Source organism: Hemicordylus capensis, chromosome 2 (genome assembly GCF_027244095.1).
Source record: "Hemicordylus capensis ecotype Gifberg chromosome 2, rHemCap1.1.pri, whole genome shotgun sequence".
NCBI lineage: Eukaryota > Metazoa > Chordata > Lepidosauria > Squamata > Cordylidae > Hemicordylus > Hemicordylus capensis.
In genome coordinates, this window is record NC_069658.1 from 303,082,381 (window position 1) to 303,107,606 (window position 25,226).

The 25,226-nt window shown below is 46.4% G+C and overlaps 1 protein-coding gene and 1 long non-coding RNA gene across 2 annotated transcripts in view; one reads left to right on the forward strand and one right to left on the reverse strand.

The window, feature by feature from the left end:
- Positions 1-25,226, reverse strand: part of COPG1 (COPI coat complex subunit gamma 1) — a 58,234-nt gene that overhangs the window by 14,220 nt on the left and 18,788 nt on the right. Inside the window, exons 11-20 of the mRNA XM_053297968.1 lie at positions 22,495-22,562; positions 21,331-21,519; positions 21,111-21,206; positions 17,603-17,846; positions 16,832-16,907; positions 14,917-15,020; positions 13,221-13,346; positions 12,652-12,720; positions 9,991-10,133; positions 2,930-3,101 (exon numbers count right to left, since the gene is read on the reverse strand). Of these exons, the coding sequence (XP_053153943.1) occupies positions 2,930-3,101; positions 9,991-10,133; positions 12,652-12,720; positions 13,221-13,346; positions 14,917-15,020; positions 16,832-16,907; positions 17,603-17,846; positions 21,111-21,206; positions 21,331-21,519; positions 22,495-22,562 (1,287 nt within the window). The remainder of the gene's footprint in view (positions 1-2,929; positions 3,102-9,990; positions 10,134-12,651; positions 12,721-13,220; positions 13,347-14,916; positions 15,021-16,831; positions 16,908-17,602; positions 17,847-21,110; positions 21,207-21,330; positions 21,520-22,494; positions 22,563-25,226) is intronic.
- On the forward strand, positions 1,338-9,715 carry LOC128345665 (uncharacterized). Its single transcript, XR_008316572.1, has 3 exons — positions 1,338-2,025; positions 2,828-3,007; positions 6,479-9,715. It is a non-coding gene; the product is annotated as an uncharacterized LOC128345665 (long non-coding RNA).

The following is a 25,226-nucleotide window of genomic DNA, read 5'->3' on the forward strand; positions in this document are numbered from 1 at the left end:
CCAATGGTCTGACTCAGTATATGGCAGCTTCCTATGTTCCTATGTACTCCCCAGCCCCGGCCGGCTCCGTCACGGAGCCGGCAATCGTGTGGGCAGCTGCTGTGGCCGCCCAGAGCAGACTGTTTTCCCGCAACCCCCCTAGAGGCTCTTCACAGGAATTGTGTGAAGAGCCTCTCTATTTCTAAGGCCCAATCTGCTCATTTATTAAAAGGCTCGATGGATGGGGAGGACTACTTGCAAAGCCTTGTGATTTTCCACTGATGGACAAGTCAGCTTTACCAACCCTTCTCTAGAGAGGAACCTTTATTTACAGAAGGGGGATAGAAATCTCAATGTTTGGCGTTTGTACACTGCAGTATATAACCTAATCCCAAATGATGACATTTTGAAAAATCTCTCATTCTACTGGATCTCTCCCCCTGCCCCTGCTTTTTTGTGGAAAACAGAAGATGTCACATTAACTACCACATATCCAAGTGAACATGTAAGTAGGAATGCAGGACAGTGAGCAAGGTTCATTAAATCATGCTGTATTGTTGTAACACTATTATTCAAATAATAATAGTGATTTCTAACATTAAAGAACTTAGAAAAAACTAGTCCTGGATTCAGATAAATACAGTACCAATTCCCCCCTTTTCTTTCAATATTTCTGCTTTAGAACTCTTGTCAGTTAGCTGTCCAATGAAGGTCATTCCTTATCTTTTTTCTGATAACAGGAAGCTGGTCTTTAACTTCTATTTTGTTACTTTAACAGCAGGAATGAGATTTTCACCTCAGAAAGTACTCAGCTCCCTCTCCTGGGACATCATCACTTTCCCTACAGTATCCCTCTGGGCTTTCCTCTTGGGGACCTCAACAATTTTACTCTTTTAGATTTTCTTTTCTTCCATACACCAGCTCACCCTAGTCATTCTCAGTCAACCCCCAACTGATAATCCATAACTCACTCACTCTCTGTAACTAAACCAGGTTAGTTGAAGCCACACACCCCAGCAACATCTCTAGCAAGACTTACTAGATTAGACTTCCTCTTAACAAGGTAGCTGTTAACCACCAATAATCACAACTAAACAGATTCTCCACATTCCCCCACCCCATTCCTCTTTGCATGCAAGTGGAACTTAAAATTTTGATTCTGCATCAGAACAAATCAGAAGGTGAAGGTACCACCAAGTAAAAAATAAAGGGGACCCTCAGATGCCTCACTATTATATTTAATAGGTGCAAGACATTTTGGATTATATCCTTTTTCAAGGGTTCTGTCAAAATTTAATAAAACATGTTAAAAACAGTATGATACAATAGTAACAGAGCTGTTGTGAGGTGGATTGATTTTAGCCTCTTTTAAAAATATATTATTAAATTCTGGAAAGAATTTAATAAAATATCCCTCTCTCATTTTTCAGGTTCTGTGGATCACCTCTTTTTTGCTTCCTTAGAACAAACCCGAACTTGCCATGAAGGCAACATCCAGCACATTCTGGCTTATCTTCTATATATATATTTCTCCTGGGTGTGCCAGGGAAAATGCGTCCCGGCAGCCCAGCTGATTGGCTGGGTTATGGAGGCGCCTGATTGGCTGGCACAGCCAGGAGAAGGAGAATTGGCCAGCTGCGAGCCAAGGCCGCTGGCGGGCCCGGCCTGGCGACGGGTGGTGGTTGCGAGCCCGGCCTGGCTGCGGCGAAGCGGTGGCGGGCCCAGCTGAGGGCCGAGGCGGTGAAGCATTGGGCGGCCGGGCGGCCAGCCCTGATACCAGGGCAGAAGGTGGGAGTGGAGGGAGAGGTGGCTGGCCTGCGGCCGGCCGCAAAGACTGGCAAGCGGTGGCAGCGGGCACGACAGACCCCGGAGGCAGCACTTGGCGAGGTGGGCCTGCCGGCGGGACCGGCCATGGAGGCGGCTCTCAGCCAGGCGGCGCCGGGACCAGTTGCCGAGGCCAGGAGGAACCTGTGGGAGCCTGGGGTGGGAGGGAACTGGGCAGTGGGACTTTCCTGTTCGCCGCCCAGGAGGAGGAGTGGTGGCCCGGTAAGTAGAACTTTAAAAAATGCAGGGGGAGGGTAAGAGGGAGGGGGAGGGTAAGAGGGAGTGGGGCAGGGGGGAGGGGAGAAGGGAGAGCAAGAGGGAGTGGGGCACAGGGGAGGGCGAGAGGGAGTGGGGCACAGGGGAGGGGGAGGGCAAGAGGGAGTGGGGCAGGGGGGAGGGCAGGAGAGAGGAGCAGGGGGAGGGGAGGGAGGGCAGGAGAGACTGGGGCAGGAGGGTGAGAGGGAGGAGAGGGCAAGAAAGAGTGGGGCGGAAGGGAGGGGGAGGGCGGGCAAGAGAGAGTGTGGCGGGAGGGAGGGAGGGAGAGTGTGGCAGGAGGGAGAAGGGAACACCCAGCCCCAAAGAGCGCACAGATGCTCTGTGCGGGTTGGCTAGTAACCAGAATTTATAAACAAGCTAGGACACAAAACTAGGATTCAATCCCAGGGTCTGCTGTGTTCAGAAATCATAGCAGATCTTTATTTGTTCTAAACCAGAGTGGCTATTTTAAAACTTACTCTCTTCACACTTGAAGGGGAGGAGGCAGCACTGCAAGCCAGAGGCTTGTGAATGTTGCATGAAACCATGATTCTATTGATGTTGGGACTGTGCCATTAAGGCCTACAAGTAACCAGCAGTATATCAACAGGAGCTTCTATTTCAAGGAATCCACATGACTTTAGAAGCAGGAGACAAAGGCCTGCTACAGCCTCACTCAAATTCTGTACAGCACACCCACTTTGGAGAAAGAAGATTTCCATCAGCAAGCCATGCTGCATAGTGTAAAAGCTATACTTATGCATTTTAGTGCCTACGAAAATGGACCTGGATATGGCTCAAAACTACAACAGAGCGTCAGTTTATCGAGAAGGTAAGGAGAGAGGAAGAAAACAGAGAAGAGACTCTTAACCTGCTGTTGGGTCCTCTTCAGGCAATGCAACCAATGTGTAACAAGAACCAGGTTGATTGTACAGCAAGCTTTTGGCAGGTATGTAACCAATGACCTCATAGCCCTCAGTTGGCTCCATCTGCACTGTGACATTTTCCAGGATCTGATCATTCAAGGTGTTTGTGCAGTCAAACTACAAGGGGAAACAAAAAAGAGCATTTGTTACTTACCCAGAAGGCTTCTTCTTGCTGCTGGAATGGAGGACATCTCCTCTGGGTTATCCTTCTCACATGCTCCAGAGGCAGGACTATGCTAATGACCTGAAAAGCTTAAAGAGCTTGGGAAGGATAGCCCAACCCAGTGTCTAATGTCAGAGTCTGTTATTAGCAGAAAAACAGCCGACAGAAGTAGTTATATACTTATGCAAATGAAAAAAACGGTGTCTTCAGAAATCCAGATAAGCCGACAGGGTGGGTCAAGATGTCCTCCATTCCAGCAGCAAGAAGCCTTCACGATAAGTAACCAATGCTCCCTTCTCTGCTGCTGGAGGAGGACAACTCCTGTGGGACTTGTCACAGCTTAAGAAACCTGGGGGGGTGCCCGGACTACTGAGGAGGAAGCAGCTGCTGCAATACCCTTCTGCCGAAGGATGCGGTAGCAGATCTGAAAGGGTTTAACTTGTAATGTTTTGTGAATGTTGATGGAGATGTCCATGTTGCTGCCTAACAGATTTCTGAAATGGGTGCGTTGATGGAAAATGCTGCCAACGTTGCTGCCACTCTGGTGGAATGTGCTGTAACAGTGGTTGACAATCTCACATGCTGTGTTTTTTAGGCTAAGGTTATGCATGCTTTGATCCACCTGGCTATGGCAGCTGCTGATACTTTCTGACCCATGGAGATAGACAGGAATGACAAAGAGTTAATCCAAAGAACAGAAGGAGACCGTGTGCTTGAGATAAGTCTGTAAGCACCCACGAACACACCTGGTTTGTACCAGGCCTTCTCCAGGTGGACTGGATTTGAGCAAAATGAAGACAATAAAATGTCTTGTGAACAATGGAAGACTGATGAAACTTTGGGGACAAAAAGGAGGGGTCTGGAATGAGTCGAACTGAATCCCAATTAAAAACACATAAATGTTTGCTAACAGACAGGACCTATAATTCTGATACTCTCCTAGCAGACAGGATAGAGATTAAAAAGGCCAGTTTAAATGACAGCAGCCTTAGGAGAACTGAACGTATGGGTTCAAATACAGGCACTTGTAATGCCTTTAGCACCGTATGCAGATTCCAAGCTGGAAATCGATGTATAAAGGTTGAGAGTGGAGTGTGGCTACTCCGAGGAATTTCTTAAGATGAGGATGGTTGGATAGGTTCTTTTTGTCCTGCATGGATAGCACTCTAGTTATAGCCACTGCTTGCCTTTTTAAGGTATTGGCTTTCAGTCCCTTGTCTAGCCCCTCTTGGAGGAAAGCCAAGAGTTCTCTGACCCCGCATTTATGCCATTGAAATTGATGTTTAGTGCACCAATGCAAGATGGCTCTCCAGGTGTATCGATACATACGATTTGTGGGTTGCTGTAGTGAAGCTAAGATGGTGTTGAGCACACTAGGTGAGTAACCCATGGAGGCTTAAGAAGTTCCGCTCAGTCTCCAGGTGGTTAACTTCAACCAAGCTGGGTCATGGTGTTGGAGACAGCCTTGTTGGAGCAGGTCTCGGATTATTGGTAGAAACCAGGAGTCTTGTGTGCTTAAGTGCAGAATCTCCGGGAACCAGACTCTCCTGGGCCAATATGAGGCTAAATGAGAATCATTTCTGTCCTGTCCAGGTGTAAGAACTGACTTTCATAAGAACTCACTTATCACAGGTACTGGAGGGAAGGCATAGTTGGGGGCCATGGGCTTGACAGAGCGTCTCCGCTCCCTGGGATGGAAATCTGCTGAAGAATCTGTCCATCTTAGCTTTGCTCAGGGAGGCAAACTGATCCACTTGTGGGTGACCGAAGTGCTCCGAGATAATGGAGAACATCTGGTGACTGAGGCGCCACTCTGCAGGATCAATGTCCTGTCTGCCGAACCAATCTGCTTGGGAGTTGAGAGTCCCCTTGATGTGATGCATCCACAAGGAGGACAGATTCGATACCGCCCACTGGAGAAGGAGGGTGGCATCTTGTTGCAAGGACTGGGATCTGGTCTTGCCCTGTCTGTTTACATGGGCTTTTGTGGTCGCATTGGCAGTCTATACATTGACTAATTGCATGCAAACTAATAAAGCAATGCAAATCACCCTCCACTCTAGCCAACTGATACATGCATGCATTCCTGTTGTCACCATCTGCCCTGTGCTGAGTGGTGGAGGCAGTGCGCTCCCCAACATGTGAGACTGGCATCCACCCAATTAACCTGGGTGGGTCTAGAAATTGCTTGCCTTGCTCTAGCTGTCCCGGAGAGGTCTACCAGAACAGGGACTGGGAAGCATGTGGCAAAAGGTGCTTTTCCAAATGTCGTTTTTGCACTATGGCTTTCTGATGTGGAAGGAGGAACCACTGCAGGGGTCTAGGGTGAAACTGAGCCCACTAGGGATGCCACCATAAGGCTCAGTAGGTGAGCCAGAGATAGCAGGGACACCCTTTGGCCTAGTGGAATCAATTGTGTGATGTCTAAGATTTTCTGGGTGTGCTCTGGTGGGGGAGAAGGAACCTGTCCATAATAGTGTCTATGATGACTCCCAGGTGCTGGATCCTTTGGGTGGGGATGAGATGGCTCTTGGCCAGATTGAAGAGGAAGCTGTGCTGTGTCAGAGTCTGTATTGTCATGTGGATGTCTTCGTAAGCCCCTGGCAAATCTGGAGCCCTTATGAGGGGATCGTCTAGTTGGGCAAAGATCCTGACTCCTTTTAACCTTAGATGGGCTAACAAAGGGCTACCAGAATCTTTGAGAAGACCCTTGGCACTGATGAGAGGCTGAATGGAAGGGTCTTGTATTGATAATCAATAACTCCATAGTAAAAGTGAAGGAAGGGGTGGCTTGCAGGATGGATGGGAACGTGTAGGTATGCCTCTGTGAGATTTGTCTCCATCTTAAATTTCTATCGCTTGATGAACTTGTTCAGAAATTTTAGGTCTAGAGACCCATCTTTTTTGGATACAGAGAATAAAATAGAACAGACTCCTCCACCCCACTGAGCCTGAGATCTGAACCCATAGGTCGGAGGTGGAGGCTTCCCCATTGACTCAGTGCCTCGATATTTGTGGTTTCTGTATCCATGGTACAATGAATATTGGCCCTCCTGTAAGTGAATCATCATTATCGTCACCAGACCATTTCCCATCCGCTTTGGAGTGATGTTCCGCATCAGGGTCTCCTGATGGAGAATGAGATGAAGGATGTATGTCCATGGGAATGGCTGGGGGGGTTAGGTTCTGGGTCTAGGCCCCCTGGATCTGCCCTTTCAGGGTCCTCTGGTACATTTGGATGGGGGTCAGGAGAGTCATAGTCAGATAATTCAGAAGAATGCTTATGTCTGTTTGCCCGATGGGACTTAGAATGCCTCTTTTTTTTGCTTAGATCTCTTAAGAGGCTCGACTAGAGAAAGAGGATGAGGAGGAAGAAGAAGACTCCCTCCTTCTGTGCTCATGCTCCCCCCCTTTTGAGGATCTCCTATTATTCAGGTCTGACTGAGGAAGGGGATTTACATCAGGTGCTACGGGGCCCACTGGATTGCTCCCCGCTGGGATTGGCGGTGCTGGCTGAGTCAAATCTATGAGGGGGTTCCCAGGCGGATTGCCAGATGATTGCCAGATGACCCAGGTCTCACCAGCTCCGAAGATCCCATGGGGATGATATCCTCAACTGGTGTAGTAGCAGCCTGTCTTGCTGCTGCCTGCATAATGCGGGCGCTACCTCTGCTGCCTGATGGCTTTTTGCTTCCTCCGTTGTTCGGGGGGGCAGCGCAGAGTGGTTGCAAGTTGCTCCAGCCCTGATCACACTCCAGCTGCTGCATTCCTCCCGCTGCTTGTGCTGGTGGCGGCCGCTGCAGGACTTCTATCAGCTGGCCTAGCTATAGCCAATCTCAGCTGGTAGGCCCTGCTGGCTGTTCCTTGACTGTGCTTGCTCTTCCCCCTAGTGCGAATTCAGGCTGCAAAATGGTGGTCACCGATAAGAGGGAGGAGGACAAGTATGCCCTGCTGAGTCCCCTCTGGCTGTGGCCCCTGCTAGGCTCTCCCCTCCCACCTCGGGATGAAAGTTGCTGAAGAACCCTCTCCTGGGTCAGGCTGATCACGGGGTGTGTGTATGTGTGGTGGCAGCATCGACAAGGACCTGGTGGTGCTTGGCGCGCTTGAGGGCCGATGGGGTGGTTCCTACCCTTTGGCAGTAAAACATTCTAGATTGGTGGTACCTGTCTCTGTATCCTAAAGAGAATGGAGAAGAGTCCAGGGATAGAAGGCAGGAGTGAACAAAGAAAAATAAAGGATTTTTTTTTTTAATATAGGAGAAATAACAATGAGAATTAAGGAGGTTAAGAAGGCAGTGGGGGCAAAAGAAAGAATTAAAGACTGAGGAAGAGAGGTAAAGGCCTTCGAAAGGGTAGGAGAGAAGGCTCTCTGGAGCAGGATGCGGGAATATAGAAACTGGGTTGGGGTATCCTTCCCAGGTTCTTAAAGCTTTTCAGTTCATTAGCATAGTTCTGCCTCTGGAGCACATAGGAAGGAGGTGGAGATGTCCTCCTCCAACAGAAGAGATGTCCTCTTCCACAGAAGATGTCCTTCTCCAGAAGCAGAGAAAGCACATCATAGCATAAAGTCAGTCCACTGAACAGTGAACATACTATAAGGCCAGATTTTGTTTCAGATGGAAGAGTTACTTGCCCAATACAGCAATGTTCAGTCTTGCAAATGTTAAAATAGTGGCTGACATGATGTGCAGCATACCATCCCATACACTCTGTCCCAGGGCTGCTGTGGACTAGTAAGCAGTCCCAACACTGTTGCGTGAGCAGTGCTATTGCAGCTATTCTCATTATGGCAAGTGGGAAAAACTGCAGCAGCCCTGGGGAGGAGCTTTGCATGAAGGTATGCTATGCATCACGTAAGCCAGTGTCCAACATTACTTTTTACAAGGAGCATATCTTCAGAAAACACTTTACAAGAAAAAGATGTGTTTCTTTGGTGCATCCAATCTGTGCAAGCATGATGCCCATATTGACCTGGTGTGGATCCCTCCACCCATCTATACTGCAGTTTATGGAGGTGCAGTTTCAATGTGATGGCTTCCTATGCCACATCAGACTTTCTTTCTGGGCCTGCAACACATTCTCAAGCTGAACACAGTGTCTTTTAAATAAAGATTACATATCTAGCAGCTTCACTGCTGAGATGAGTATTTTTGGAGGTATATAGGAGTTTGAGAGTGCATGCTGACTGATATTTGCATGGATTTTAGGACCAATATCAAAGCGGTCCTTGTCAGTGCTGTAATGGGAGAAGTTACATGGGCTGAACTTCCCTTGCATCATTCAGCTATAAACAGAAGTATATACCCTGTCAGGAACTGATCTGACATACCCTCAGTTTTGTGTTGCATGCAGTAGTTCTCTTAACCCGTCAAGCTAAGAAAAATCCTCATACTTGAGGTCTCTGTAAGGGGTAGTCCCAAATGAGTCACTTTAGTCATTATGAATAAACTCACTGGCCTATCTGATGAGGAAAATTACTCAAAGTAGTGGGACTACTTTGAGTAATTTCCCTCATCATGTAGGCCAGTGCCACTAAATGAGTGTTTCTTTTAGACATAGAGCATGCAGACATCCTTGTAATAGATATCTCCTGACTGTGGCAGTTGGAATCTGAGCCATTCCTGTTTTACAAGAGGGCCAAACTAAATGTTTGGGGCAACTGCATATTTGTTAAACACATGCTTGCTCTGCATCTATAAAGGAGGAGTGGGTGGAGTCTACTTTTTATAACAAACGGAGTGTGCAGGGAAGAGGAGAGAAACCTGCCCCCACCTTAGCTTGCTGCTTTAAGCTGTTTTCTCCCTGACCAGCTCACTTCCAGTATTGGAGCTGGGCTGGGGGCAGGGTGATACTGCTTAAAAGCAATTGAGTGTGATGAAGTTTGGGGGTAAGTGGGTGGGTCTGATAGGTGGGGGTGTAAAGGTAAAGTTGTGCCCTCGAGTCAGTGCCGACTCCTGGCGCCCACAGAGCCCTGTGGTTTTCTTTGGTAGAATACAGGAGGGCTTTACCATTGCCTCCTCCCACGCAGTATGAGATTATGCCTTCCTATATCGCTACTGGCCAATATAGGGGTTATACCAGCGGATTCAACCCTGCAATCTCTTGCTCGCCAGGCAAGTTATTTTCCCACCATGCCATGGAGGTGTAGGCATGTGTTAATCTCCCCTCCCCTCAAGCTCCTTTTAGTACAAAAAGCAGACCTCCCTGGCTAATTAATTACTTATTTAAATGTATAAATCATCTTTTTCCAGGGCAGCCTCAAGGCAGAGAGGCCATTTAATAGGTGAACAGGGCAAGCACGTGCTTAACAAGCATGCAGTTGCCCTGGACCTCTAGTTTGGCCTTAAAAATGTATTCACCTGGATTCCCCCACCACTGACATAACCTCCAATAGAAGATAATGAAGCTATTCACACAACCGCACACAAGCGGGCTAACACAGCCCAGCCTGCTTTTGTGTGGTCGTGAGAAACACACAATCAAAAGGATGAGGTTAATGGAGCGCTCGCTCCATCAACCTTGTTTATGGGGAGGGGTAATTAGGCGGGTTAGCTACCAGAGAACCACTGGGCGAGCTCGCCTCTGGCCCCCTACCCCTAAACGAGGTTAACGGAGCGAGCACTCCATTAACTTCATCCTTTTGATTGTGCGTCAGCTGCGGCTGACACACTCGGGGGGGGGGAGGGGAGGTGGGGCTCTAGGAAAGCACCACACACTCACGCGGTGCCTTCCTGGGGTTCGGGGGGGGCACCGCATGGAACCCGCCAAACCCCATCTGGCATTTCACACGGGTCGTGTGAAATGCCTCAATGTGTATAACCTCACTTCAGCACCCAGTACTCACCTGGAACACCATGTGGGTGGTGAACATGTGCTTGGTACAGTGGATCACATACTCTGTCTCCAATTCTGTAAGAGCCACTGGCGCAGGGGAGGATTTGAACAATGGGCCAAGTCCACGGAATTCTGGGATAGCAGCCAGTTGTTCTAAAATATAATAAAAAAGAAAAATAATTCTGTTTCCATTCATTGTCAGGCCTTTCTTTCTTTAGCCAGCTGCAAGCTGTCAACTGTTAAATCTGTTCAATATCTTTGTTTTATATCCTCTGTTGCACTAGAAAGCCTGTCCACAGAGAGACTCTTTTCTACATATTTGGTGGGAGTATACAAACATTCTGGGTGACTGTGCAAGAGATCCCTCCCTCACTCTGAGCTGGTGTTCTTCTGCTCACTATTCTGCCTATACAGACTGAATATCAGCATTATCCATTCCTCAAGACACACTTCTTGGCAACTGTGAAGGATATTGCTAAGAATGAAAATGGGTGTCTCATATTATGGTGACAGAGAAGAAAACACATACAACTGCTTTTCTAGCTAGCTCTGCTGTGCTGAGCTTGCAACAAACCTAGAATTGCAAGCTGAAGCACCTTTGCAGTACAAGAACATCTTCACATTACTGCTTATAATTACTAACCCTAAGGATTCTATTTTTAAAAAATAATGGCTGATATATTACACTGTGTAACATGGGCAGTTCTGAGCCGTCCACATTGCTGTGGTCACCAAAGGAATTGCCGGTGGTCTTTCACTTTTGCACAAGAGCACAAATACAAGTGCATTTGCACTTTGGGAACACAACTTAGATTGGAAACAATGTAAGTAGCTCTCCCAGAGCGTGGCTGAGCTACATCAAGTACTGCTTTGCACTCTTGCACAAAAGCACACAATGGTCTGTGGTTCGTTAGGAGCCTGCAGCAGCGTGGGCAACTCAGAACTGCCTATGCTGCACTGTACAACGTTGGCCAACTCCACTCCCTCAAAACCTGCATTTAAAAAAACCCATGTTCTTATATTAACATAAAAAAATAAGTCAAACAGGTGGAAAAAATCTAGGCTTCAAAAGTACAGGAATACAGAAAATGTGGCAATTCCTCCCATGGACATTCAGTACCATTCTCCCACCATAGAACTAGTCTTTTAAGTACTAGACATTAGGAGGCTATTCACACGATGATAGAAAATCGGGCTAGCATCCACTAGCCCGATTTTCTACCATCGTGAGGACCGCCAGGCTCGGCTGCAAGCATGGTGGTTCTTAAGCGGGTCACCCGCTTAAATAGCCCTCCCCTAAGCCCAGGTTAGCAGAGCGAGCGCTCCGCTAACCTGGGCTTCCCGATCGTGAGTTGCTGTGGTGCGGCTCCGTGCCACAGCAACTCACGAGTAGAGTCACGGGAGTCTCGCCAGCATGCCCTGCGTGCTCGTGCAGGGCATGCTGGAGCTTCCAAGGGCCATGTGGCCCCCAAGCTTCCCAGCCCCTGCTGGCTCTGAAATGGAGCTGGCAGTCATGTGGGCAGCTGCTTCGTCCACCTGGAGCAGACTGCCTGCTCGTGCGCGGGGAGAGCAGGCTAAGTCTGCTCTCCCCGCTAACCCTCCCCAGGCTCTTCTCACCGATCGTGAGAAGAGCCTCTAGGAGTGTCCATTAGCAATCAATGCAAGTGTGATCAAGCATCTAGAGCACTGGACTTGAACCAGGAAGGCCTGGTCTAAAGCCTCCTCAGCCATGAATGCATTGCCTGGGTTTGGGGAGAATGCTCACTCCTAGATTCTGTTTCCCTGCCCCATCTATAAAACATGAATAAAATGGAAACTCCCTCATGACAAGATTTTTGTGAGGAAAAAGGAGATAACTGTAAATTCTATAAAAAGGAACAATTCAAAAATGCACCAGAGCATCTTTCACTTGTAAAACGTGCAGTGCAGATTTGCACAGGGACAGAGTCCAGGTAAACATGTGGTAAGCAGGGCCCCACATCTGATGTAAAAACACACCACTCACACCCCAATCATATTATAGTTCACAGCAAGCTGTGAGCTAGGTCTAGCTATCAATCTTTCATGGAGTACACAAATTTATAGGCGCCTTGGGCATAGTTATTTTCCATTATTCAGGGGAGCTCTGTCTTCCTGGACTAGATCAACTGAATGGTTGGACCAAACGGAGCATCCTACAATCCTCAGTGGTTGCCTCAAGGACAAGTGCAAAACACACTATAGCAAGCAGGCAGCAATAACCTACATCAGGTTTCTACAGTCTACTGTGAACACTGAAGCAGCCTTAAACCAAATCAGACTATTGGGCCCCTCTGTCCCAGCATTTTCTATGCTAAATGGCAATGGTTCTTTGAGTTCTCAAGTAGAGGTCTTTGCTAGCCAGTTAGGCTAGGAAGAGATCTATTGAGATCCTTTCAGGCTTTTATTATTGCTGCTGCTGACTGAACCTGGGACCTTATCCATGTAAAGCAAGTACTGTAGCAAGGAGCGATGGCCCTTCAAGAAGAGCTTGTCTGGGCTTCCATCCCAGGACTTCTCGCTTGGTAAGTGTTCCTATGTAACAAACCTGACTAATCCCCAGAAGTGTCTCAGATGTTAAAAGGCTGAAGGAATAACACCACATACCAGAAACTGCTTGTACCTCCTGCCCAAGCACAAGAGGAAAACATACCTTGGAAAATTTCTTGCCGGGTTGCTGCAACTTTCTCTGGCTGCTTGACTGCAGAAACAGGAGCATTTTCTGTGGGGAGGTAAACAAAAACTCAGAAGTGTGTGATTCACAAACTTAGTAACCTGAAGATGTACTGCAGAAATGCAAAAGGGGCTCAGGCCTCTCACTGTAAAGGGGCATTTCATTTTGTGACATGAAGCCAAATTAAGAAAAGAAAAAAGTGTGTTTTAAATTAGACACCCGTTTAGAAAAGAGTGGGAGGAAGTCAGATTTGGAAGAAACATCAGGTTTATTATAGTAACATAAGAGGATTACAGTAAAATTTTAATGAGATGGCGGTGGAGTCATCTAGGCTGGAGTAAGGAAGCGGGGGGGGGGGGGACACTGTCCCAAATGTCTAATGAGATGAAACTAAACAATTCATAATATTATAGATACTAGAGCTGAAAGGGCCCTATGAAATCCTAGCTGGGACATCTTGTGAGGGGGAGAGAGAGCTGGAAGGTCTCCAAGCAATGAGCTGTGTGAGACACCTATAAGAAAGCTTCTCCATGTTATTCTACACTTACCTGTCCTCTGTTCAGTGATGGGGGCTGTTGCCAAGGGAACTGACTTCAGGTCAAAGGGTTTCTCAGAGGGCTCCAAAGTATACTGATGCAGTGCCCTCTCCAGGCCAGGAATGGATACTGTCAATCCTGGAAAAGAAATGGTGACAAAATCAAATCTACTGGGAACTACAGAACTCTTTGCAGGCTTATAAATCAGAGTACAATTAACCCTCCACATCTGCTCTTCCATATGGCCTCATCCAAAAACCTATTTAAAGAGCTTGGATTTTAGCCAGATGAATCCCCACAGCTTAACTGGGTTGCAGACTGGGCCATGAACAACTTCCCGCAGTGAATATCTATATCCAGATGCAGTGGTACTTATCTGTTCAGCAGCAAATCCATTCCCAACAAAATACCTGCATTTCAGGAAAAAACATAACCCCAAAAGGGTTCCTATGGAAATGACTCTCTTCCCCAGAGTAGTGTACTAACATCTGGCAGACATCTGTTCCCATTTAGAGCTCAAAGCAGGGGGCACAGAGGCACTGCCATGCATCATAACACAGCCTGCTCAGACACCTAATACTGCCACAAAAGGAAGCAGATAGGGAAATCAGGATCAAATTCCCATCTGCCCTTCATGCAACGTTAAGCCATTTCTGGTGACCTACAGACATAAAAAAGCTGTAACTGTCTACAACTCAAAGAAGCCTCCCTGATTTCATTCCAACTTGCATATATTTAAATTATTACTGCTACACTGCAGCAAAAGGTAGCAGCTATTGTGGGGAGCAGGTGGGTGGGTGGGGCAGATTTAGGAGTTTTATATTGCCTTTGTTCTGTTCCTTGTTCTTAATCAGCCCCATTGTTGTAGGGGGACTGCACTGTCCCATCTTGTAAATGATGTGTTGACTGGAAGGGAAAGACTTCTAGACCCAGAGAGAATGAGAGTCAGTCTGTATGCAGCTTTGGTGTAATGTGAGATGGGGATGGGAAGGGATGCTAAAGGTTGTGTGATCTGAGGAAAGGGAGTACTAAAGATGAGTTAAGTACTTTAAGAGCTCCTTGGATGAGAGTCAAGGATTTGAGTATTTAATATGTGTCATTTCTTTTGTTTTTCCATGAGTGTGCTCACCTTTCTTACAGAACTGTGAGCATTTTTTAATATCAGTATAGCACTTACCCTGAACCCTTTATTCTATTTATAACTTCCTTCCTTTCTTCCACTGAATGGAACAGCATATGTGGGATTCCCAGATCCTGGCCAAACCCAGATGTGCTTAGCTTCAGCAAGGGTGTTGCATCCTGACCTCCAAACCACATTCCTGTCCTTTGGGCTAGGGCAAGTTGCAAATCTAAACCAACCTCTTAACCTAATTTGAGCAACTGGAACGTTCACTTTAAAAAAGGTTCCAGTTTAAAATAAAAGCAAGAACAACAACGACAACAAAAAAATAGCCCACTAAGCCATATGTAGCACCCACATGTTATACTGTATTATAATCTATAGCAGGGTTGCACAACTCCCTGACTACTGGCCACTATGGCTGGGGATGATAGGAGTTGTAGTCCAACAACAGCTGGGGGACTGCAGTTGCACAGCCCTGATCTACAGGGTGCTTAAGCTTCCCCAGGCTCCCCTGATCTGCATCGGGAAATTCCAGCAATAAATGTGACTGGTTTTTAGAAGCCACCCAATCCGCATCTCAGTTACCATTCAGAATGTAGCCGGCATTGAGCGCCTTTTGCTTCTGCTCCAAAACACTCAAGTAGAATGTGGCCCTGTCTCTCACTTCATTGTCATCGTCCATCACACACCTGAAATCAAATCAGATTTTGTTCACGGTGAGCCCTTTAGTTTCACATGGACCTATCCAGAACGTTGACCCAAGAGAACCTGTCTCCTAGTGGGCAGACCAGAGAGCACCCCAGAGTACTGGACCACCAGTAGGCAGAACAGCAGTGTACAATAAGCATCTGTGCGAACAATTTCCAGAAGACAGCTGCTTACCCAGAGACCACCATGTATAGAAAACAACAAAAGAATCTGCAGTGGCTGGCAGTATTTGGTAGGGATGTGCACGAATCGATTCGGCACATCCAGTAGTGGTGTGCCAAACTGATTTCGGCGGGGTGGGGAGCAGTACCTTTAAGCATGTGTAAAGTAGGTCTTTACCTGCTTCTCCACTGCCCCACTGCTTTTCCGGGTGTGGCGTCACTCAGAAGTCCACCCATGGCCGCATGCGGACTTCTGAGCTGTACAGCGCCACACCCGGAAAAGCGGCGGGGCGGCCAAGGAGCAGGTAAGGACCTGCTTTACTCATGCTTAAAAGGTACTGCTCCCTGCCCCGCCAAAACATTCGTGAACACCCCTAGTATTTTGTGACCTTAAGGCTATGGCAATCCCTCCTTTGAACAGTGACATTCATGCGGCTCTTTCTAATTTATTTTTATTGTTGAATTTATATACTTTTCATTAAAATAATCCCAATATAAATAAAAATACAAAGACACAATTAAAAGTACAAATATTAAATTTAAATGAAAGTCTGGGTAAAGAGTCATGTTTTTACTAGTTTTCTAAAAGCTGTGATGGAGTCTGAGAAGCAACTGCCAGCCGGGAGAGAATTCCAAAGCCCGGGGGCAATGACTGAGAAGGCCCTGTCCCACGTGCTCGACAGCCCAGCCTCTTTCACCATCGGCACGCAGAGCAGAGCCCCTTCCAATGATCTTGTCCAACAGGCAGAAACCCTTGGGAACAGGTGGTCCTTCAAGGAGACTAGTCCTAGGAAATCAGTTCTGATCTACTAGTATTTGAACTAGTGGGGATTGGCACAATCCCCATGTTGCTTATGGGTACCTGTGTGCTGAAGTATTTTATTTAGGTTTCTGCCCCACCCTTCAGTTTAACCGTTTCCAGGGCAGCTTACACACACACACACACACACACACACACACACACACACACACACACACACCATTAAACAGATAACCTATCAATAAACAATAACAATTTTAGAAAGCAGAAAGCAGCATTGTTCATTGCAGCATTGCTTGCCTGGGGAATGCAGTTGTACTTACACACCATATTCAGCTCCTCAACAGGGATATGCACAGAATGATGAGTGAGCTCATCAGGCGTGCAAGTGCGATGTGTGTGTGCAGGTGTGTCGGGTACTTCTGCTGACATAGGGTCCAACAAGGAAACGGGGCGGCAGGGAGGTATGCTGCTGCCCCGACGGACCCTTTGCAAATGGAGTGCAGGCGGGGGGTAAAGCGGAGGGAGGGATAAATGCACCCTCCCCTGCCCTTAAAGTCAACCCCGCCCCCTTCCAACTTCCCCCGCCCAATTCCATGCACATCCCTACTCCTCTAGTCCAAATATGTAGGGATTTCAGCCCATGTTGTTGTCTGTCTCTCCATACTTCAGCCAAAATGATTTCAGGACCAGTTTAGGCTGTACAATCTGCACATCTGGCTTCTCACAGGGCTGTCTCAGCAGAAAGAGAGAGTTCTTTGCACTTTTGGCTGTGTGTTGCAGGACTGAACTAGGAGGGCAGGCAGCTGCTGTTGAGACTTGTCCTTAACGTGTCCCACCACGTGATCCAACTGCTCTCACCATCACTCACCTCTTCAGCAGCACTAGGATGCTTGGCAACATCTCCTCATTCTGAGCCCCAAACTTGGCCAGAGCACTCACAGCTCCTGCAAGCCAGAACAAAAAGGAAAATGGGATGATCAACTGGAGAAGAAAGTCTCAAAAGATTTGATTATCTTGACTTTATAAACGATGTGGCCTGATAAATATTTTTAAAGTTGCCATAGCCAAGAACAGATCAGAAGAACACTACAGAACTGTAGTGTCTGAAGACTCTCGTAATCATTTCTGCAATGGAACTCTATTAAGAGCCCTTAAAACGTATTTGTTTGGCCTGGCTTTCCAGGGTTTTTTAATCAGTTTTAATATTTTAACCCGGTTTCAGGGTTTTTAATTATTGCGATTGTTTAATTGTTGTTTTAAAATGTTTTAAAATTGTTAATTGTTGTTTTTAATTTTTGTTTTAGCTCTTTACTGTTTTAATGGTTTGTTTTAATTGTAAACTGCCCTGAGCCATTTTGGAAGGGCGGTATAAAAATCAATAAAAAAAAGAAACAAAATGTATCTGAACTCTGCCCTGCAGCCTATACTCTACATATTATATAGAGGGAACCAGCATTAGCACCAATGGGGGTGGAGGTGTTTTCTTTCTATGGACAAATGTTCAGAAGGGATCAAACCAGGCTCTCATTATAAAATTTGAACTCAAGTCCCAAGTGACTAGCTTCCCTGTTCCTAATCTAATTTGGAGTCAGAAAAGTTTCATTATCTCAATGGGAACGTCTCTCTCTGATGTACATACCTGCTCTGACCTCTTCGTGCTCCAAGACGACTCTGTTGTAAATGAAACGGATGTACTTTGAAGGGTGGTTGGTCTTGGGCCCTTCCTGACCCAGCAGGTGTAGAATGCGAGTGGCCAGGACAGTGAACTCACAGTCCTCGATAAACTCGCACAGGTGCGAGAGGCCGGTCTCCTTGCTCTCCGAGTTCTCTTCAATGATGCCAATGATACATTCAACAATGGCTCGTTTGTACTCAAAGCCACCCTAGGCAGCAAAACAAATGGGTCAGTAAGAAAGCTAAATTAGTGGATGAAGGCCCTATGTGCACTATGACTTTTGAAAAATAAAAGCTACTCAGCAACTATGAATTTTCATTGACATTTCCAAAGCAAGAGGGTTAACAGCAGCACTGTATACACTGGGGCTATTCTCATGAGCAGCGAGCGCTCTGCAAACCTGGGCTTCCTGATTGTGAGTAGCCGCGGCGCGGGTCCGTGGTTACTCACGAGTAGACCCCCAGAGGGGAAACAAAAAGCCACCTCCCGGCTCCGGGGGTCTCCCCACTATGCCCTGTGTGCTTGTGCAGGGCATACTAGAGTTTTCAGGGGCCGCGCGGCCCCCGAGCTCCCCAGCCCCCACTGGCTCCGTGACGGAGCCGGCAATCGTGTGGACGGCCGATCCGGCCGCCTAGAGCTCCCACCCTGCTCATGTGTGAGGAGAGCGGGCTTAGCCTGCTCTCCCCCTGCACCCTGCAAAACCGGGTCTCTTGACCATGTGACCCGGCTCACTGTTTAAACAAAGACTCCAGAATCCTGAGAATTTAAACTTTAAATTAACGTTTTCCCCTCTCTCTTCTATGGGCTTGCTTTGACCCATGTTATAATTCTTTTGTTAGCAGTCATGATTTTTTCTATTGAAATATAAATATAAATAATATCTCTAATTCCTATAGTTGTGGATATAAGCTTGGAAAGAGTGTGGAAATGGTTCACTAAAAGGCGCAGGAATAAGAGATTGTCTGAATGGAGCCTCCAATAACCAGAGCATTCTGGACTAATTCCCTCTATACCATCTATAATCATAATTTCTGTTGCCTGCTTTTCAGGAATAAAAACAAAACTGTATCAAGTCAAAAGGCAAGCAGAGGCAGGGAGATGGGATGGCCATTAGCCCCAAACATTAATATTTCTGTGTTCATGAAGCCCTAGCGAAAGACAACAGGATATCTGAGCCTTTAGCAACTGGCATATCGGAAAATAATCTCTTCTACATCACACATCTGAATGTGTATGAATTCTGAGAGGGTTAAATAAAACAATGGCCTGGTTCACGCAATCATTGAAATCTAGATTTAAAGTTAGTAACCAACATTAGTGTAGTTACCAACTTTAAACATTCAACACCACGAAAGGAATCTCAGAACACAAAACATCACTGGCAATCCTGGCATGGGTTTGCACAATCATGCTAATGTTGGCTACCAACTTTAAACCTAGATTTGAATGACTGAGAACCAGATCACAATGTAAAACAGGGAAGAGAGAGAATTTCATCTTCCCTGAGCTAATCGGCAGCTGGTTATTGTAGAGTGGATTGTCCTAACCTGTACCCAGATAATTTTATGTCCCTAGCAATTAAAAAACGATAATGCCTTTTCTAAAAGGTTAGGTCTATACTTGTAATTGTGGTCATTTTGAATTTCCTGTCCTGGAGTCACTACAATTCCCAGAAGCAAAAATTGAATGGAAGGAACTTGGAAACCAGACGGCTCCCAAACAATTATCTCCACCCACCCACAATCTGTTAGAGCATTCCATTTTCAGAGGGATACACAATTCTGCCTGAACAGATTTAATGTTATTCAAATCTGTATGTTTTTCTTGCCAGAAAACATCATTGTCAGATGGACAGGAGTAAATGCAGAACACTGGATGTTGTGCTAAGGCACTGGAAAAGGAGTGAGTTCCAGATGAGTTCTGGAAAAATACAGTACTTATGTATTTATGAAAAATACACAATATGTGATCTGCCTATTAAAGTGCTTGTGGAAATCCCCAGTTCCTCTGCAACACTGAAATTGGAAAAGGTCAGGAAGACTAATATATTTTAGGTTCTCAATAACATGCAGTATGCTGGAGAGGCAGGATATAAAGATTTTAAATAAAATAAAATAAAATAAAATAAAATAAAATAAAATAAAATAAAATAAATGAGAGTGGGAAGCCAGGAGCTAGGGGAGTCTAAACCATCTCCTGAATTCTTGGTTGAAGGCTGGCTCTTGCACCAGCCTCAAGACAGGGTTGTCTGTGTGGAGTTTACCAGGGAGGAGCAAGAGCTCCAGCTACAGACCTTGCAAGGGCTAATGGGGCAAGGTGAAAAAAAAATCTCCCACAACAGTCACTTCTGGTTGCTTGAGGGAGGGGGACTGGCTTGACAGGAAGGGGCTTCTTAGGGTTTGCAGTCAACTTATAATGGAGGACAAGACAAAAATGGGTTCACTGTTAGACAGACAAAGGTTGTAAGGAAGTCTCTGCAGTGTAGGATGAGTGTGTGTGTGTGTGTGTAAGTCATAACCAAAAAATACACCATGCAGTCTTTGACTGTCTCAACTCATTAGCCATATTGACACGTTATGTTCAACACTATACAAGTATACAGTGTACACAGATATAGTTATCCACATGTTATGTTCAACACAGATACAGCAATACACATCCTATTAGGGATGTGCAGAATATTCCGTGGGGGGGGACACGTTCCAACTCAAAACAGGGTGTTCCGAGTGTTTCAAGCTCGGAACAGAATGCCTTTCAAATGAAGGGCCCGTTTAGAGCTTGGAACAGAATGACCCCATTCCAAGTTGGAACGTTCCAAGCGCCATTTGGATTCCAAAATGGCACTCTTCTGGTCTCTGTGCACACGTGGCAGCCATTTGCATGGTCAGCAACACCACAGAAATGGCTGCTGCATGTGCGCAGAGGCTAGAAGAGCAATATTTTGGAGTCCATAATGACACTCAAAACATTCTGACTCGGAATGTGGTTGCTCTATTGGAACATTTCAGGTATTTGCATTCCATTCCTAGCTCAGAGTGGAATGCAAATATTGTTTTGTGCATATCCCTACTTCCTATCTGTACCATGTGTACTCAGGGTCACTTTTAAAATGAACGCAAGTACAATCATTCACAAAAAAACATGTATGCATGTACAGACGTCTGTACACTCATACAGCATAATGTCTGAATAGGGCTATTGCGTTCAGAAGAAAGAGTGGCTGGTATAAGCAGTAACAATACCTTTTTGTAGGAAATGCTTGCCAGGCTATTTGGCTAATATTGATAGGCATGGAGCATGTCTGTAGTAGGTCTACATGCGCTAAGCTGAGGTAGTTGTATGTTTCAGCATGTAACTGCAAGCACAGTGGCATCATGTCTGTCATTTCTATCACAATGGCTTTGGGGTAAGACTCAAAGAACAAACATTATCACAGGTCTAGAATAACGACAACAATACAAAAGCAGCTTACCTCTTCACGGAGCATCGTGAAGAGGAAGTTCATGAGGACCGCATGCTTGCGTGGATACTTCTGACACAGGGCACTGATAGCTTGTACCACCACAACCTAGTCAGATTTTGGAATTTAACAAGAGCATTAAACAACTGGAATTCTCTCCCACATCAGCCCCATCCCACAACATAAAGCTCAATAGGAGCTGAGAACAAATCAAAATAAATTATAGCCATGCCTTGAACTCATCTGAGATTTCAGACATGAAGGAGGAGATCTGCTTCATGAGCCGGTCAATACTACTCTCACTGCCAGTTTTCAGCAGGGTTGTGATGGCCAGGGTGGCAATGCTGCGGTTGGAGTCTGTCACTAGGTTCTCCAGGTCCAAGTTACAGGCAGTCACAGCAGATGGATGCTTCATAGCCACCTACGTCAAGATGGACAGAAAGTCAAATTCACTCAGTGCAAGCCGGATGACAAGACATCTATGCACCTCTCAGGCTTGCCTATAAATATATCACCAGTACAAAGACCACTAAGGAACAGCTCCTGCATACTGACAATCCTGTTGAGAGGAGGACATTCGTAAGCCAGTGTTAAATGGCAGGCTTGTCTCTGTTTACCAAGGCCAAAGTCCATCTTGCTACTGAACAGCCACATAGTTGTACCCATGTGGAATACAGTCAGCCAGATGAGGCTATCCTGCCTTTATTCAGGAGAAATCAAAGCCAATATGACAGGGTACAAGGGAAATTTCTGGTATCACCCATGGCCTAGGAAAAAACATGCAAGAGCTTGAAGTAAGATGTCCAAGGAAAAAGTCTCACATCCCTCTTTTTATTTTCTGGAGTTTTAAGATATTAGTCAATGCAAATAAATTTTGCTCATAGGATATATACTTTATTCTACCCAAAATACCTTTAACGAAACTACTTATATTCGATACAAAGCATAGGGGGAGGAGTAATGATTGTGATTTGGCATAGGAGGAGGAGTAAAACTATGATTTTTACTTGGCAGCCAACCAGAACTGAGGAGGGACTGCATGAGTCTGATGCTTCTGCCTGCTTGTTCTCATATGCCAGACTATGGTGGGCTGTGAACACACCCACAGAACAGGTAAAAACACAACTTAACCGCCCAGAGACTTAAGTTTTGGGCAGTATATAAATGTAATAACTGACTAACTAACTAACTCCAATTCTTTGACATGTTCTTCAAGCACTTTCCCAGTCCACAGCACACAAAGTTAGTTCGACAGTGTGGTGTCACATATTCCTGGACTAATTCTGGCATAAAAAACAGATGCTAAGGAAAGGCTCAACTACTCATTGGCTCAGATTTAGTTCCCTCCTACTAGGCAAATCAATCAGTCATTGACTGACTTATGTTTGATCCTTACCTTGTTGAGGGTTCGAACTGCTGCATAGCGAAGTGCCGCTTTGGGGGAACTGCAGAACAACTGCAACACTACAGAAAACATCCATTTTAGTAGCAATACAAAACAGACCAGTCTCAATGCTACAGTGACTCACTTTCAATGTAACAACCTGAATAAGGCCCAGCATTGGGAAAACTGCAAGATAAGAAATATGCAGGAGGGACAAATTTCTCTCATTCATAGGGGACTGGAGGACATTATAGGTTATGAATTGCTTTTGCCTACTGTTTCTAAGCTATCTGTTTTTGTAACTGGTTGTTCACCCTCTCACTTCAGCCTCTGTTTATACTGAACTTATCTTCTCCCTTTTCAGTACCACTCCTATTAATTAATTAATTAATTAATTATTAAGACACTTTTAAAAAACAAAATGGAGCATTGGTTACCCACCGTGAAGGCTTATTCTTCTGCTGCATCCAAGAGCATCTCACGTGTGGGTTATGCTCCTTCATGTGACTCTAGAGGCAGGTAATTACGTTAGGCTTTTTAAGGCTGGGAAGAGCCTGGCCCCTCCAGTTCTTTTAGGCCTAGAGGCGAAGAGTACCTCTACAAAGAAAAACTATGTACACTAATGGTAATTAAGTACAAGCGAGCTAACTGGAACTACCTAGGGAACAAGAAGAAAGAAGTCCCCCCCACCACCCCGCTTTTTAAACGTGCAGGACAAATAAAACAGGACAAATAAAAAGAAATAGTACTCTCAGCAGATCCCTGTAGAATAGGCACCGGTGCTACAGGGTGGGTTGAGACACCTTTGGATGCAGCAGCAAGAAGAAGCCTTCATGGTGAGTAATAACCAATGCTCCATTCTCTGCTGCTGCAGTCCACGGGCGTTTCATGTGTGGGGACACAGCACAGTCCTAGTCCAACCAGGGAGGGAGCCCCACGCCTACTCTGAAGGGAGAACCTGCTGGCAGACTCGCCTCCCAAAAGCTGCTTGGGCAGAGGCGAAAGCATCCAATTTGTAGCGTTTAGTAAAAGTAGACGGTGCTCGCCAGGTGGTTGTCCTGCAAATGTCCTGTACAGGGGCGTTTGTAGAGAAAGCCGTGGAAGTAGCTGCAGCCCTGGTGGGAAAATACTTTAGTGGGCGCCCTGAGGTCTTGGGACTCATAAGCTAGAGCTATGCATGCCTTCAGCCATCTAGCCAAGGTGGCGGGAGTGATGGCCTGGCCCATGGTTTGTGGTAAGAAGGAAACAAAAAGGGATTCAGTAGACCTAATGCGCTTAGTGCATTTTATATATAGCTTAAGGCACCTACGCAGGTCAAGCCTGTGCCAGGCCTTCTCTGCCAGGTGAACCGGCTTAGGGCAAAAAGAGGGAAGAATAACGTCCTGAGATATGTGGAAGGGAGATGCTACTTTTGGATGGAAAAAAGGGTCTGGGATAAGCTTAACTTAGTCCGTGGGACTAAGTTTTTATGTACAGACAAAGCCCTGAGTTCAGCGACCCCACAGGCTGAGGTAATAGCAACGAGGAAAACTAGTTTGAAAGAGAGTAAGCGTAGTGCTGTGGTGGCTACTGGTTCGAAGGGAAGACCCTGGAGCGCCTTCAGGAATGTATGTAGGCGCCATGTAGGAAAGCGATGCACCACTGGAGGAAAGTAGCGCCTCTCAGGAAATGTCTTAGGTGGGGGTAACATTGAAGGGATCGTTTAGAGTGACGTCCCTGAGATCAGCCCCACCAAGGCCATGGCCTTGCGTTTTAAGGTGTTCACAGAGTCTTTGGTCTAAGCTGTCTTAAAGAAATTGCAGGAGATGTGTCATTGTGGCCGATTCCCATGATACCCCATGTTGTATAGACCATCACAGGAAGGCCCACCACATACACTGATAAATTCTGTTAGTGGAGGGTCGTCTGGAAGTGAGCATTGTGTTAAGCACCTTGGCCGAGTAGTCGTTTCAAGATATGCCGCTCAGTTTCCATGCAGCTAGCCTTAACCAGCCTGGACCAGGGTGATGGGGAGGTACACCTCATTGAGGTCTATTGAGGTGTGTGGTGTTGTAGTGCTTCCTCAATCGACCTCAGGGATTCTAAGCGGAACTTCCTCGTGCGCACTAAGCGGTTTAGGTGTTTTAGGTCCAGCACTGCCCTCAGGGAGCTGTCTTTTGGGGGCACTGTGAAGGTTAGAGTGAACACCCATACTTTGTTGTTCTAGTGGGACCAGCTCTATGGCTCTGATTGCTAACAGATGTTGAATCACTCCCTGAAAACCTTTGTGTTTCTGCTGAAGGTGGGAGTGGGAAGGAAGCGATGAGGGGGTGGCTTGGTCAATTCTATGGAGTAGCCCTCAATTACAGTGGTGAGAACCCAAAGGTCTGAGGTGTTGGCCTCCCAGACGCACCAATGTGAGGAGAGGCAATCACTTAGGGGCACCACCCCTGAGCCATGCCTTTTGTTTAGATTGCTTGGGTTGGGTGCTGAAGGTTGCCCTACTACCAAAACTCTGCCTGGCCAATCTAGATCTGCCCCAGTAGGAGCTCTGTGACCGGAAGCCCCTGCCCCCAAGGAGTGATCTAAAGGGATGAAAGGACTGAAAAGGCTGCCGTCTTTGGGGGCAATCCTGCTTCCGTGAGGAGGATGGCATGGCCTTCTTTTTATCCTTTGACTCCACTAAGATGTCTTTTAGGGACTCATCCCTCAACAATTTCCCCCCATCAAAGAGAGCAGCAGTAAGGCTGGTTTTGGAGGCCGCA